Below are 12,457 nucleotides of genomic sequence, written 5' to 3'. Positions count from 1 at the left end.
TGCCACTTTGTCATGTTTTTTTAAAGTCAAAAGGAATATAACAACTGTTTAATACTTTAACCAAAGTAGGTTGTGAAAACAGAAAGGGTAAAGGTTATTTATTAATGCTTATTTCCAGGCTGCCAACTAAAACACATAAACAAGCAGAGACACAATCTTGATTCAAAGAGGATTTTATTGATCTAAAAATTAGTTAATCATACACGCAAAAAAAATGTCCCTCAGGCTCAACAGTGGTTAATACTCTTATATTTAACTCTGTGTGAATTTCAGCATCTCATATATACATATATATTATATATATATATTATATTATATATACTAAATTAAGTGTATGTTTCTATGTATTTAATTACTTATCCTATGTATTTATTACTTTTCATTGCCTTCATATTCATCCTGTGTCTTTGTGCGACCAGAATTAGAAAGCCTCAAAAGAACTCAGTTTCCCAGCATGCCCCTGACTCCTCCGGCTGACTCATACTGTAGATGGTTAAATCCCTGCACTCTTTGCAGCTCAGCGCAGTCACTAAAAGCTTCCTGAGTTTTTTTTTGTTCTGGCTGGGTTTAAATGGAGTCCATCTTTTCGATCAGTCCATTAAACCACAGCCAGATCTGCTATGCTCTAAGTGACCAGAAGATTTTCTGCTCTTCTTTCGAGAAATCTTCTGATTTCCTGGAGGAAAGAGTCAGCAGTGGTGCTCTGTAGATTTTTGCTTAAAACGCAGAATCGACCATCAAGCAGAGAGAAAACAGGATTTCAATTTTCTGTTTGTGCTTTTGGTCTAACCTGCTGTTTGTGTCTGCTTCTCTGCTCTGTCTCCCCTTGTGTCCTCCTCACTCCTCTGGATCTCCACTTCTCCTCTTTCGGCCTCTCTTTTCCTTTTTTTTGTCTTCGTGTCACCAGAGGAGTTCAGGTTCTGAGCTCCAGGAGATCATGAGGAGGCGGCAGGAGAAACTGGCAGCCAGCACCTGTGACTCAGGGGTGGAGTCTTTTGATGAAGGCAGCACCCACTGAGCTTCCTCCCTTCCTTCCTCCTTTACTTTCTTTTTTTTTTTCAAACTGCAGCCTGCTGTTTTTTCGCACTCTTCATCCTCAGGCGGCGGCAACCTACGCCGAGTTTGTGGAGATCATGCGGCGCAGGCAGGAACTCCTCAGCTCGCCTCCCTAAGAAGACCGACCGACTTTGAACCGACTGATGAACACAGATTGAAAATTCTGCCATGTTTGCCTGAAGCTGATGTGAACACTGTTGGGAATCTAGAGATGTTTTTGCTTCTCTACGGGAAGAGTTTTGTTGGTGTTTGTAAAAAGTGAAGAAGCTGCTCTGTGGCTCAGTTTCCAAATCAGACCTCTCAGTATTAATGTTCGGAGAAGAGCTGGTGGGTCGTTAGCTCCTGTTTGTGCTTCTAAAGTTTCATTACACGAAAGTCATTGAGCTTACTGACAGTTTTTCTGAAGGATGGCACATTTTCTGTTATTTCACCTTGAACAAATAATTAATATATATATATGTATAATAAAGGAAAAAATTACATGTTATGTTTACCTGAAAAAAATATATAAGATGTGTACAAAATATCCTACACAGTATCTTGTTTCTACAACAGAATGATTTAAATGTAAGGAATTATCCATACCAATACAGATAATATACAACCTATCTTTTGCTGTCAGGGTATTATCTTGTGGGGATAAGTTATTAGAGATAGTATGATTAGATTAGATTAGATTAGATTAGATTAGATTAGATTAGATTAAAGAACTTTATTGATCCCCTGTTGGGGAAATTCATATGCCACAAGGGTCTGTTCACAGAATCAACAAACAATAAGATAGTAGTCACAAAAACACGAAAAATAAACAAATAACACAGTCACACCATTTGAGGCCTAATTCACAGCTATGGACAAATGCTGCCCCCCCCCCCAGCAAAGCACAGCATAGAAGAGGACACTAGCCGACCACTAGCCTTGCTCTGTTTTGAAAAGACTTTGCAAGATATTACACAAAGTATCTTGTGCTAAGGATAAATACTTTCTTATTCTTACTAAGTTTCTTGAAGCTTGAAGTTGGTGTAGAAAGTGTCTTGCACCCCAAACATTGGGTTATATCTTGCGGACAAGAGATAATATATTGTTCCTAAAAAACTATGTATCCTGTTCAGACAAGATAGTATTTTCAAAAACAAGATATAATCTAATGTGGTCATGTTAGGTTTTAGATCATTCTGCGCTAGCAAAATATCTTGGAAAATTGGAACAAGTCTTACTTTATATCTTGTTTGGTCAAGATACTTTTCATGAGAAGGGATTGACTACAGTGTACAAGTTGTAATACACAGTATCTTGCTCCTACAAGATATTTCTTTGAGAGTATAAGTTATAAGAGACAATACCTTACTCCTTGAGATAATGTATTTTACGCAAAAGAAAATCTTGTTGTGTGAGATGAAAGAATTAGCATCTGGTTCTTGTAGGTTGTATCTTGCTCCCTGATGATTATTTTCTTGCACATGATAACTGGTGCAGAAAAAAAATCAAATATCCTCTAATTAATACTTTGAGCTATTGCTGTAACAAGTAGTGTCTTGTTCTCAAGATATCTAATGTGAACAAGATACTTTTTGCAGCAAGTGCTTATAACATATAAGTATCTCTGAGTTTTCTTTGTTGTTTTATTTTATAACTTTGTTTATTGGCTTTTTCACAATTACAATAAAAAAGCTAACATTTCGTGTACAAATGCACAAATAGAGACATAACACTGGACAGTCGACTTCCCCCCTAAACAAAAACAAAGAGAAAGTTAAAATGAAAAATAAAATAAAATGTATATAAGTCAAATGAAGCAATTAAACAACAATAATAATAATCATATAATAACACATACAAGTATACACATTTATACTATTTTGGTTGTTATTATGTCAAAATGCATCTCTGAGTTTTTTAATCCTACTGTCTCATTGTATCTTGTGCAATCAATACTTTTCAGCATTTGGGGACCACTCAGGGGTTTTTGAGGAATATTACACATTGATATTTCAGAACACAGATTTGAAACTCTGACTTGTTTGCAATGAAACTAAACGTGAGGCACAAACTGCAGCTAGAAGCTGATTATTTGATGGTATGTAGAAGAAACAAAGGAAACTGAATGTTGGCTTGAATGTGTTGTTGAATGAAGCACACTGAGACGGATGAATATAACTGTACAGTTCAGATTGTTGGCCAGGAGAAATACAATACTGATAGTAAATACTCTTTTTTATGCTATAGTTACACAAAAGTAGAAATAACTTTACATTATTGATAGAGCTGATTGGCTGAAAGAGCAACATACGTGAAGATTCTTTTCTTGAAATGCACAGTAACTTATACTTATGTCTAATTTATGTATATCATGTGATTTAGTGTTAGTTACACAGTAACAAACAATTCTTAACATGTTATTAGATCTGATGATCAGCATTTTTGCACAACAAATAATGACAATATAAATGTTTCTGTGCTGGAGACGAGTGAAGAATCAAAGCTACAAAATAATCAGAGTTTGTTTGATTTGAAAGACTGTTGGCTGATGAATTTTCTTTAAAGCATTGATTGTACCGACTTTTATAGACAGAAGTCAAACTTTGTCCAAACACTGAAATGAATGTAGACTGCTGACTCACCATCAACTTAAACATGATTTTATTCAGGCTGCACAGCAACAGGTAGCCTCATGTGTTTGAATGAAATGTGTCCTGTTGGTTCTTCTGAAGTCAACACATGATGACAAAATCAGGCGTCATGCAGACCGGCACAAGTCCTCATGCTAACGGTCTTATTTCATATTTAACAATGTGACGAGGTTATTTAATTAATCAGAACTTTATACGACTGAATGAGAATCTTGGATTCTATTTTCAACTCTGAGCTATATAACATAAAAGCCCAATAGTTACCTTTTTATACATTATGTATGATTTTTGTTATTATCAGCACAAGTAGCATGGTTACAACTGCAGTCATGTCACACTCATCACTCTGCTCGAAACAACTCTACTTAAGTTGCATTTCGGGGTTCTTTTAGCCCCCAGAACTACTTTCCCCAGAACTAAAAGGTTCCTGCGCCCCCACTGTTGTCTGCGTTTCGGCTGTGGACTGAAGTCCCGGGTAGATTGTGCAAATCAGGCCAGTGACGTATGGAGAAAAAAAAAGACATTAAATAATATTTTGAAATCTTAATAAAAACGAAACTAGTATACATTCCCAGGAAATCCCTCTGTGTTTCAACAACTTTGTTAACTCCACAAACACTGTTACGTTCAACCGAAAGTCCCAGGACCTTTGAAAACTACTACCCCCCAAGCAGGAGCTTGTCAGGGGGGAGATTATCTACCCCCAAACTAAATTTAGACTCTGGTCCCTCCGGTCGAAATGCACAAAGTTCAGATCAAAGTCCCTAGTTCCTGGGTAAAGTTCCTGCGGTCGAAAACCGCCTTTAATGAAGCTTTTTCTGGAATTGTTCTTTTTTTATTTACTTTTCCAGCTTTGTTTTTATTTGATTGTGAAATTAAAGAAGGGATGGACCTGATGCAGAGACAACTAGATTAATACTGGAAAAAATTGATGTGTATTGAATTTATGAATTATTACAGTCACTATGTAAATCAATAACAGTGAAGTGAGACATTTAGGTTGAGATATAGCAGGAACAATTGACCAGGAAATATTCATTAAGTAAATCAAGAGCAGCAGTAGTGCTGAGTGTGATATGACCTTTCCAATGTACTCTGAATATAAATATAATTTAAATCATTATAACACAAATATTTGACTAAGAAAGGTAAAATTACTTGAGTTGTTTTTCACCCAACCTTTATTTGTCCGTGCTGGCCACGAACTGCCTTTACCATTACCCAAATATCTGCTTTACTTCAGAATTTACAGAAAACTCTTCATTTGTAAAACTTGTATTATTAAAATAAGAGTAAGCAAAAAATAATTTCTGCAGGAGCACAAATCAATAACACCACGACTGTTTTTTTGGACTAGTTTCAATCAGCCTGAAGCACCGGATCATCCACTAGCTGGTGAAACGCTATACGACAAATAGAAACATGTATGTATGTAAATGCTTGGATATAAGATGTACAAAAATCAGCTAGTACATTATTTACTCACTGTGGCATTGATTGTATTATGTTTCCTCTAATGCACTTAAGTGTCCCGGGACATTTTCTTGTTCGAGTGTAAAAGATGTAAACTGTGGAAATTTAAAACAGTTGTAGCGAAACACTGTATTTACACTATGATTAAAGCTGAGTAGTCTGCTGTATAAGAGAGAACATTTTCTGTATTTAGTGAACTGTCCTCGTACTCAAACACTTCAAGAGCCAATCGGAGAGAAATGCTAGCGAGAAGTCACGACAAAAATGCATTTGTATGTGTATAGTTTTCATGGTGCCTTTTTCCATTAAATCTGCTCATTCTGCAATAAAACATTTACAGAAATCAGGTCAAGTCATCTCTGAGCTTTTTTACTAGGTAACCCTGAAGTCTGCAGAAACTTACCATGACCATAAAGTCAGTGCACAGTAAGACATCCTAGATGTGACCCACTACCACTGTGAACTTGTGAAGTACTGATTTTGGCTCCAAATGTCAGGTAAGGTCTTTTTTTTCTGTCTCAAACATGAAACTGTTACAGATACTTTCCTTACTGATTAAAAAGTAGAGGTGAAGGTTTCGTTAGCAGCAAATTCATTAGCTAACCCTGCTGGTGACCAGGGGCGTCGTAGTGGGGGGAAAAGTGGGATTGACTACCTAGGGCCCAAGTGGGGAAGGGGGCCCCTAATGGGCCAGAAAGTTTTCTACTACGCTATTCTTTTGTTTTGGTATAACTGCAACTTGTTAATTTTGCCCACTGAGTCTTAGGTCCTCACTTTTGTATAGGAAAACTAGTTTTAATATTAACGCTCAACGAAGAGTGTTCTGTCTTTTGACTTAAAAAATACTTCAGTAACTTTGTGTCAGATCTGTATTTATCGAGTGTCACTAATGGATGATGAAATGTTGGAATTGTTGTGGCATGATTTTTTTTTTTTAAATTTGAAATATAATTTTCCTACTAGTTTTGAACAAAAACTTGATGATAATTGACTTGAATTAAAAACACCTGTCAACTTCTGAAGCTAATGATGATTTAGATTAAGAATTTGTGGTGCTAAATTCTTAACCCTAACCCTAACCCCAATCGAAACCCTAACCCTAACCCTAATCGTAACCCTAACCCTAATCGAAACCTGACCCTTACCCTAATCATAACCCTAACCCTAACCCTAATCGTAACCCTAACCCTAATCTTTACCCTAACCCAAACCCAAACCGTAACCCTAAACCTAATCAAAAACCTAATCAAAACCCTAACCCAAATCGTAACCCTAACCCTATCGTCACCCTAATCCTAATCAAACCCTAACCCTAAACCTAATCAAAACCCAAATCGTAACCCTAACCCAAACCGTAACCCTAACCCTAATCAAACCCTAACCCTAATCGGAACCCTAACCCTAACCCTAATCGTAACCCTAATCGAAACCCTAATCCTAACCCTAGTCGTCACCCTAACCCCAGTCAAAACCCTCACCCTAGTAGTCACCCTTACCCTAATCAAAACCCTAACCCTAGTCGTCACCCTAACCCTAATCAAAACCCTAACCCTGATCGTAACCCTAATCAAAACCTAACCCTAATCGTAACCCTAATCGAAACCCTAACCCTGATCGTAACCCTAACCCTAATCATAACCCTAACCCTGATCTTAACCCTAACCCTAATAAAAAACCCTAACCCTAACCCTAATCGAAACCTAACCCTAATCGTAACCCTAATCGAAACCCTAACCCTAATCATAACCCTAACCCTAATCGTAACCCTAACCCTGATCGTAACCCTAATCGAAACCCTAACCCTAATCATAACCCTAACCCTAATCCTAACCCTAACCCTAACCCTAACCCTAATCCTAACTCTAACCCTAACCCTAACCCTAATCCTAACCCTAATCGAAACCCTAATCCTAACCCTAGTCGTCACCCTAACCCCAGTCAAAACCCTCACCCTAGTAGTCACCCTTACCCTAATCAAAACCCTAACCCTAGTCGTCACCCTAACCCTAATCAAAACCCTAACCCTGATCGTAACCCTAATCAAAACCTAACCCTAATCGTAACCCTAATCGAAACCCTAACCCTGATCGTAACCCTAACCCTAATCATAACCCTAACCCTGATCTTAACCCTAACCCTAATAAAAAACCCTAACCCTAACCCTAACCCTAATCGAAACCTAACCCTAATCGTAACCCTAATCGAAACCCTAACCCTAATCATAACCCTAACCCTAATCGTAACCCTAACCCTGATCGTAACCCTAATCGAAACCCTAACCCTAATCATAACCCTAACCCTAATCCTAACCCTAACCCTAACCCTAACCCTAATCCTAACTCTAACCCTAACCCTAACCCTAATCCTAACCCTAACCCTAATCATAACCCTAACCCTAATCCTAACCCTAACCCTAATCCTAATCGAAACCCTAACCCTAATCATAACCCTAACCCCAATCCTAACTCTAACCCTAACCCTAACCCTAATCGAAACTCAACCCTAATCATAACCCTAACCCTAACCCTAATCCTAACCCTAACCCTAATCCTAACCCTAACCCTAATCCTAACCCTAACCCTAACCCTAACCCTAATCCTAACTCTAACCCTAATCCTAACCCTAACCCTAACCCTAATCATAACCCTAACCCTAATAAAAAACCCTAACCCTAACCCTAACCCTAATCGAAACCTAACCCTAATCGTAACCCTAATCGAAACCCTAACCCTAATCATAACCCTAACCCTAATCGTAACCCTAACCCTGATCGTAACCCTAATCGAAACCCTAACCCTAATCATAACCCTAACCCTAATCCTAACCCTAACCCTAACCCTAACCCTAATCCTAACTCTAACCCTAACCCTAACCCTAATCCTAACCCTAACCCTAATCATAACCCTAACCCTAATCCTAACCCTAACCCTAATCCTAATCGAAACCCTAACCCTAATCATAACCCTAACCCTAACCCCAATCCTAACTCTAACCCTAACCCTAACCCTAATCGAAACCCTAACCCTAATCATAACCCTAACCCTAACCCTAATCCTAACCCTAACCCTAATCCTAACCCTAACCCTAATCCTAACCCTAACCCTAACCCTAACCCTAATCCTAATCATAACCCTAACCCTGATCGTAACCCTAACCCTAATCATAACCCTAACCCTAATCGTAACCCTATTCGAAACCCTAACCCTAGTAGTCACCCTTACCCTAATCAAAACCCTAACCCTAGTCGTCACCCTAACCCTAATCAAAACCCTAACCCTGATCGTAACCCTAATCAAAACCTAACCCTAATCGTAACCCTAATCGAAACCCTAACCCTGATCGTAATCCTAACCCTAACCCTAATCCTAACCCTAACCCTAACCCTAATCCTAACCCTAACCCTAACCCTAACCCTAATCATAACCCTAACCCTAATAAAAAACCCTAACCCTAACCCTAACCCTAATCGAAACCTAACCCTAATCGTAACCCTAATCGAAACCCTAACCCTAATCATAACCCTAACCCTAATCGTAACCCTAACCCTGATCGTAACCCTAATCGAAACCCTAACCCTAATCATAACCCTAACCCTAATCCTAACCCTAACCCTAACCCTAACCCTAATCCTAACTCTAACCCTAACCCTAATCCTAATCCTAACCCTAAACCTAATCATAACCCTAACCCTAATCGTAACCCTAACCCTAATCGAAACCTGACCCTTACCCTAATCATAACCCTAACCCTAACCCTAATCGTAACCCTAACCCTAATCTTTACCCTAACCCAAACCCAAACCGTAACCCTAAACCTAATCAAAAACCTAATCAAAACCCTAACCCAAATCGTAACCCTAACCCTATCGTCACCCTAATCCTAATCAAACCCTAACCCTAAACCTAATCAAAACCCAAATCGTAACCCTAACCCAAACCGTAACCCTAACCCTAATCAAACCCTAACCCTAATCGGAACCCTAACCCTAACCCTAATCGTAACCCTAATCGAAACCCTAATCCTAACCCTAGTCGTCACCCTAACCCCAGTCAAAACCCTCACCCTAGTAGTCACCCTTACCCTAATCAAAACCCTAACCCTAGTCGTCACCCTAACCCTAATCAAAACCCTAACCCTGATCGTAACCCTAATCAAAACCTAACCCTAATCGTAACCCTAATCGAAACCCTAACCCTGATCGTAACCCTAACCCTAATCATAACCCTAACCCTGATCTTAACCCTAACCCTAATAAAAAACCCTAACCCTAACCCTAACCCTAATCGAAACCTAACCCTAATCGTAACCCTAATCGAAACCCTAACCCTAATCATAACCCTAACCCTAATCGTAACCCTAACCCTGATCGTAACCCTAATCGAAACCCTAACCCTAATCATAACCCTAACCCTAATCCTAACCCTAACCCTAACCCTAATCCTAACTCTAACCCTAACCCTAACCCTAATCCTAACCCTAACCCTAATCATAACCCTAACCCTAATCCTAACCCTAACCCTAATCCTAATCGAAACCCTAACCCTAATCATAACCCTAACCCCAATCCTAACTCTAACCCTAACCCTAACCCTAATCGAAACCCTAACCCTAATCATAACCCTAACCCTAACCCTAATCCTAACCCTAACCCTAATCCTAACCCTAACCCTAATCCTAACCCTAACCCTAACCCTAACCCTAATCCTAACTCTAACCCTAATCCTAACCCTAACCCTAACCCTAACCCTAATCATAACCCTAACCCTAATAAAAAACCCTAACCCTAACCCTAACCCTAATCGAAACCTAACCCTAATCGTAACCCTAATCGAAACCCTAACCCTAATCATAACCCTAACCCTAATCGTAACCCTAACCCTGATCGTAACCCTAATCGAAACCCTAACCCTAATCATAACCCTAACCCTAATCCTAACCCTAACCCTAACCCTAATCCTAACTCTAACCCTAACCCTAACCCTAATCCTAACCCTAACCCTAATCATAACCCTAACCCTAATCCTAACCCTAACCCTAATCCTAATCGAAACCCTAACCCTAATCATAACCCTAACCCTAACCCCAATCCTAACTCTAACCCTAACCCTAACCCTAATTGAAACCCTAACCCTAATCATAACCCTAACCCTAACCCTAATCCTAACCCTAACCCTAATCCTAACCCTAACCCTAATCCTAACCCTAATCCTAACTCTAACCCTAATCCTAACCCTAACCCTAACCCTAACCCTAACCCTAATCATAACCCTAACCCTGATCGTAACCCTAACCCTAATCATAACCCTAACCCTAATCGTAACCCTATTCGAAACCCTAACCCTAGTAGTCACCCTTACCCTAATCAAAACCCTAACCCTAGTCGTCACCCTTACCCTAATCAAAACCCTAACCCTGATCGTAACCCTAATCAAAACCTAACCCTAATCGTAACCCTAATCGAAACCCTAACCCTGATCGTAATCCTAACCCTAACCCTAATCCTAACCCTAACCCTAACCCTAACCCTAACCCTAATCATAACCCTAACCCTGACCCTAATCCTAACCCTAACCCTAACCCTAACCCTAACCCTAATCCTAACCCTAACCCTAACCCTAATCATAACCCTAACCCTGATCTTAACCCTGATGATTAGGGTTAGGATTAGGGTTAGGGTTAGGATTAGGGTTAGGGTTAGGGTTAGGATTAGGGTTAGGGTTAGGGTTAGGGTTAGGATTAGGGTTAGGGTTAGGGTTAGGGTTAGGGTTAGGGTTATGATTAGGGTTGCGATTAGGGTTAGGGTTTTGATTAGGGTTAGGGTTAGGGTTAGGGTTAGGATTAGGGTTAGGGTTAGGGTTAGTGTTAGGATTAGGGTTAGGGTTAGGGTTAGGGTTAGGATTAGGGTTAGGGTTAGGGTAAGGGTTAGGATTAGGGTTAGGGTTAGGGTTAGGGTTAGGGTTAGGGTTATGATTAGGGTTGCGATTAGGGTTAGGGTTTTGATTAGGGTTAGGGTTAGGGTTAGGGTTAGGATTAGGGTTAGGGTTAGGGTTAGGGTTAGGATTAGGGTTAGGGTTAGGATTAGGGTTAGGGTTAGGGGTAGGGTTAGGGTTAGGCTTAGGGTTAGGGTTACGATTAGGGTTAGGGTTGCGATTAGGGTTAGGGTTGGGGTTAGGGTTAAGGTTAGGGTTGCGATTAGGGGTTAGGGTTACGGTTACTATTAGGGTTAGGGTTACGATTAGGGTTAGGGTTGCGATTAGGGTTAGGGTTGGGGTTAGGGTTAGGGTTAGGGTTGCGATTAGGGTTAGGGTTACGATTAGGGTTAGGGTTACGATTAGGGTTAGGGTTAGGGTTGCGATTAGGGGTTAGGGTTAGGGGTAGGGTTAGGGTCACGATTAGGGTTAGGGTTAGGGTTAAGATTAGGGTTAGGGTTACGATTAGGGTTAGGATTACGGTTACTATTAGGGTTAGGGTTACGATTAGGGTTAGGGTTAGGGTTGCGATTAGGGTTAGGGTTACGATTAGGGTTAGGGTTACGATTAGGGTTAGGGTTAGGGTTGCGATTAGGGTTAGGGTTAGGGTTGCGATTAGTGTTAGGGTTAGGGTTAGGATTAGGGTTAGGGTTACTATCAGGGTTAGGGTTAGGGTTACGATTAGGGTTAGGGTTAGGATTAGGGTTGAGATTAGGGTTAGGGTTACGATTAGGGTTAGGGTTGTGATTAGGGTTAGCGGTAGGGTTAGGGTTAGGATTAGGGTTAGGGTCAGGGTTATGATTAGGGTTAGGGTTAGGGTTAGGATTAGGGTTAGGGTTGCGATTAGGGTTAGGGTTAGGGGTAGGGTTAGGGTTAGGATTAGGGTTAGGGTTAGGGTTAGGGTTAAGATTAGGGTTAGGGTTACGATTAGGGTTAGGGTTAGGGTTAGGGTTACGATTAGGGTTAGGGTTAGGGTTATGATTAGGGTTAGGGTTAGGGTTAGGGTTAGGGTTAGGATTAGGGTTAGGGTTAGGGTTAGGATTAGGTTTAGGGTTAGGGTTAGGATTAGGGTTAGGGTTAGGGTTATGATTAGGGTTAGGGTTAGGGTTAGGGTTAGGATTAGGGTTAGGGTTAGGGTTATGATTAGGGTTAGGGTTAGGGTTAGGATTAGGGTTAGGGTTAGGGTTATGATTAGGGTTAGGGTTAGGAGTAGGGTTACGATTAGGGTTAGGGTTAGGGTTGCGATAAGGGTTACGGTTAGGGTTGCGATTAAGGTTAGGGTTAGGGGTAGGGTTAGGGTAAGGATTAGGGTTAGGGTTAGGGTTATGA

The 12,457-nt window shown here is 40.2% G+C and overlaps 1 protein-coding gene across 8 annotated transcripts in view; it reads left to right on the top strand.

The window, feature by feature from the left end:
• The window catches only part of eps8a (epidermal growth factor receptor pathway substrate 8a), a 47,031-nt gene extending 43,288 nt beyond the window's left edge, over positions 1 to 3,743 (top strand). For all 8 annotated transcript variants that reach the window (XM_034673807.1, XM_034673805.1, XM_034673809.1 and 5 more), the window contains one exon: positions 908 to 3,743. In XM_034673807.1, coding sequence (XP_034529698.1) covers positions 908 to 1,018 — 111 coding nt within the window. In that variant the 3' untranslated portion in view covers positions 1,019 to 3,743. The remainder of the gene's footprint in view (positions 1 to 907) is intronic.
• Positions 3,744 to 12,457: the final 8,714 nt, after the last annotated feature.

This window comes from Notolabrus celidotus, chromosome 21 (genome assembly GCF_009762535.1).
Source record: "Notolabrus celidotus isolate fNotCel1 chromosome 21, fNotCel1.pri, whole genome shotgun sequence".
In the NCBI taxonomy this organism is placed as follows: domain Eukaryota; kingdom Metazoa; phylum Chordata; class Actinopteri; order Labriformes; family Labridae; genus Notolabrus; species Notolabrus celidotus.
This window is presented reverse-complemented; position numbering and strand designations above follow the sequence as displayed.